General features: G+C 37.8%; 1 protein-coding gene across 2 annotated transcripts; it reads left to right on the forward strand.

The window, feature by feature from the left end:
- The first annotated feature begins 1,578 nt into the window (after nucleotides 1-1,578).
- On the forward strand, nucleotides 1,579-3,648 carry LOC113762122 (cyclin-dependent kinase inhibitor 7-like). Of its 2 annotated transcripts, XR_003467174.1 has the most exons (5): nucleotides 1,579-2,177; nucleotides 2,329-2,378; nucleotides 2,628-2,834; nucleotides 3,098-3,322; nucleotides 3,409-3,648. XR_003467174.1 is itself a non-coding variant. In XM_027305408.1 (4 exons), the coding sequence occupies exons 1-4, from the start codon at nucleotides 1,896-1,898 to the stop codon at nucleotides 3,165-3,167; spliced, it is 609 nt and encodes a 202-aa protein (XP_027161209.1). In that variant the 5' UTR covers nucleotides 1,579-1,895; the 3' UTR covers nucleotides 3,168-3,648. The 2 variants fall into 2 exon arrangements, 1 of the variants encoding a protein (XP_027161209.1); XM_027305408.1 differs by having other exon boundaries at nucleotides 3,098-3,648.
- The last annotated feature ends 246 nt before the right edge of the window (nucleotides 3,649-3,894 follow it).

Consider the following 3,894-nt stretch of genomic DNA (forward strand, 5'->3'; position numbering starts at 1 on the left):
ATCGTCTACCTATTTCGAATTCAAATTCGTATATATAATATACATATGCATATATATATATATATTAATACATATATGTAATATCAAATGTTTATATGATACAATAATACCTCTAAGCTCTAATTACTAATTATATTATATATAATAATAGTGAGTCTAATTAAGTTTGCTGTATAGAAACAAAAATTAGCATCTAATTTAGCAAATGAATTACAAGTCAAACAGGCCGAATTCACCGAATTTGGTAGACTACCTAATTCCGAAATAAAATTGAAATCGGAATTTATGAATTCGAAATTAAAATCGATCGAAACTTCCAATACCCAAATATTTGAAAATTTCGAATTCATAGTTCTGATTTATTGAAATCGAATTCAATGCTCGCCCCTACTTTTAGGCTAGTCTCACTTTTTTTTTATTATGTCAATGATGCATTACGTCTCTTCCTTCTCTGGATTTGTTACTGAATTAACTTGTTACTCTATTTGATAGAACATGGGAACATACTTTGAAAGAACACACCGTTAGACAAAAATAAGTAAGTACATGTTCCTCTTTTTTTTTTTTTTAAAAAAAAAAAAGCTAAAATATGTTTGTCTTGTCTAGTCAGAATGCCATTTATTAAAAATTACAGTAAATACTCCATCCAATTGGTCATATCATCATCCAATATACTTCAATTGTAGATTTCAATTAACAGCATTGCCTTTTTTATTATATATATATATATATATATATTTAAAAAAAAAAAGTAAATTCGCAAGTCTCGAGCCGAGCTCTCACTTGCATTCTTTCCTAGTACCACCCAATTCATTACTTCCCGTCCTCCTCCTCCTCCCTCCCGCATTTCGTATACTTCATGGAAGAACATATTTGATTGACTAAAAAATTCTTTAGCGATGGACAACTTTTTGGGAGCTAATAACTGCATTATGTTTTGCGATTGGTGATTGCTTTATTTTGAATTGTAATTAGTCTAAGATCAATTTACAATACATGTATGCTGTTCTACACGGTACAAAATGGCTTAATTTAGAGAAAGATGAACTATAAATCTATAATCAGTAGTATCTATACAATGTAATTCGTCAAAGTGCATAGTATGAGCCTTCATTTAAACTTCAAAATATTGCAGTAAATTTATTTTCTTTTTCTATTTTTTGTTACTAAAATCTCTTAGTTCCACTGGTAGTTAGTGAGTTAGTTACCACTTGAAAATCATCATCATTAAGATGCCCTGGGCATCTTCAGCCACGTCATTTTGATTCCCGGTTACATTTACGGGCTATAACCGGTCACTCTCTCCTTGAATTACGTGTCACTCCGCCATTAGCCCAAATGGATCAATTTATCCTCTTCTAAGCTATAAAAGAAACGGCCCAGAGATCGCCTCCTGACGGCATCCCCACGTGCCTGTCGCCGTAACGGAGTCAGGACCACATGTTCTGTTCAACGCCTTCCATAACCGTCTCATCCAATCTCCACCGTCCGATCACATAACAATCCACGTTTCCTCCCTCCCTTTCCCCATAATACCCCTGCTCTCCAACAAGCCACTACTAACTAATTAAACACGCCCCCCCGCCCCTTCTTTCCCCCGGGCCACCCAAGTTCCAGCAGCTCCATTTCCTTCCTCGGCCGAGAGCGAGAGAGAGACTGTGGAGAGAGAGAGAGCAACTCTGCTTGTGTGTGCGTGTTGTGCGTGCGTTTCAAGTCGCTTTTAAGTAAATTTGATTGTGGAAGCTGGGACGGAATATCATTATACCGACGGGTGTACAAATTTAAAGATATTTATTGAGGTATACGTATTTATATATACACGGAAATATATGTATATGTAAAAGACTCGAGGAAGGGAAAAAAAAAAGAGGGAGAGAGAGACTAATTAAAAACAGATGGGAGATTACCTGAGGAAATGTGAGAGATCAATTGGAGAGATGGCAGCAGCAGCGGCTACGGAAATCGGAGGAGAAATTATCAAAATGAGAGCCGTGGAGGAGGAGGAGGAGGAGGTTACCAGCTCCAGTAAGAGACGTAAAGTTGACGATTGTGATGAGGCGCCTGAGCCGCAGCTAAATTTGCCAGCCTATACACTTTCGGCTTCTGCTGCAAATTCAACGACGACGTCCTCGGCGGCCAACGTCCATGAGGAGAAAATGAGATCCACGGATCTGAAGGTGAAGCTAAACTTCAAATTCAAACTCGGAAAGCATTTACTAATACTACTACTTCTCTACGTAATAAATTTTTTTTTTTTTTATAGGTTCTGAATTTTTTATTTACTTATCCACATGAAGTTAATTTTTGTGTTTATTGTTGAATTTACAGCACCAGGATTCCGAAACTGAAATTTCCACGCTCATAATCCGCCAATTCAGGTATGCACTGAATACAGTTCTTCTCTTCCTTTCTATCTCAAATTTTCGAAACTGAAACCAGCGATCATCTGCTTAAAAGTAACTTTAATTTCAAATTTTAAGTAGAGCTATAATTGTATCTGTATCTGACCTTATTAGTTATCATCCTCCATGTGCATGAGCGTTTCGCTATTCACTGCTTCACATTTAAAAAAAAAAAAATTCTAGCTTTTTTCCACAGATTTGATCATGCATATAATTTGGTAATAGAGAGACGAGTCCGTCAAGTGAGATTTGCGGAGGAGACTCGGGGATAGAGTTGATGGAGTCTATATCGTCAACGACAACAAAGAAGGAGGAGTCTTCTCGGAGAAATCGTCAGGAGTTGAAAACCAAAACTTGCATGCCTTCAGCAGCGGAGATCGAAGAGTTCTTCGCCGTGGCTGAAAAGCGACAGCAGAAACAATTCGCGGAAAAGTAAGTAGTGATTAATGGCAACGTTATAGGTTAGAATCCTAGCAGAGATCAAGGCCAGAAATAATTTCCAATTCTAATAAAAACCTTTCCCAGAGAAGAGCTGCTGCTAAATACGTGTAGTCCCAAAAGAGGAAACCCAACACTCTAAATTTACTACGCAGTGATGAACACTGAACAATGACAGTCATGTATCATTGATCAGCTTTAACAGTAGCCTAGTAGTACTCGGCCTCTCTCATGAGTCGTTGTTTGTTGTGAATCAGGTACAACTATGATATAGTGAAGGACGTGCCATTGGAGGGCCGGTACGAGTGGGTACGTTTGAAGCCTTAAATTGATCATCAGCTTGCATGATCCAGCTGAAATGGTCGAAAACGAGAGGACGCTGGGTTACTACTTACTGGGAGTAATATATCATATATGTTAACATCACACGAGGACGCACAGGGCCATTGTCTGTCTTCTTTCTTCTTCCCTTTTGTTCTTTGGTTGGTATTATTATTGGGACTTTTATAACTGGTCTTTTAATTAATCAGCTAATTAGTAGATTAATCAATTGGCTATTGTATTGTAGGCCGGATTTGGGGTTCATAGAGTGGTGACATATATGTGTACAGTAGGTTTCTATCTTTATGTAAAGAAGCTGGACTCCTTGATCTTTCCTTTGCCTATTGGAATTGTACTGGTCCTCCTCTCTCAGACTGCTACCACTGAAACTATTACTGCCGCTTTTGAAGAAGCTTCTTTTCCAACCTCCTCCTGTCTAGGAACCATCCGTAATAAATCCACTCTCTTTTTAGAGATATTCATTTAATTTTTAGCCGTCCGTGCTCTGTCTGATCATATGATTTGATCTGAGGAATGACCTTTAATTTATCCCCATCCATGGCCTAGTTTTTTTTTTTTTTTGGGGGGGGGGGGGGGTAGGGAGGGGAGAGACTGGTACCTCTATCACAGGTTTACAAATTAAATGTTGCTTTTATCATTTTGTATATAATGATTTAATAGCTATTCTTCTTACTTTGTATGTGTGAGTGTGACATAGAGGGATCGGAGTGGA

The sequence above is a fragment of the Coffea eugenioides genome, chromosome 2 (assembly GCF_003713205.1).
Source record: "Coffea eugenioides isolate CCC68of chromosome 2, Ceug_1.0, whole genome shotgun sequence".
In the NCBI taxonomy this organism is placed as follows: Eukaryota; Viridiplantae; Streptophyta; class Magnoliopsida; order Gentianales; family Rubiaceae; genus Coffea; species Coffea eugenioides.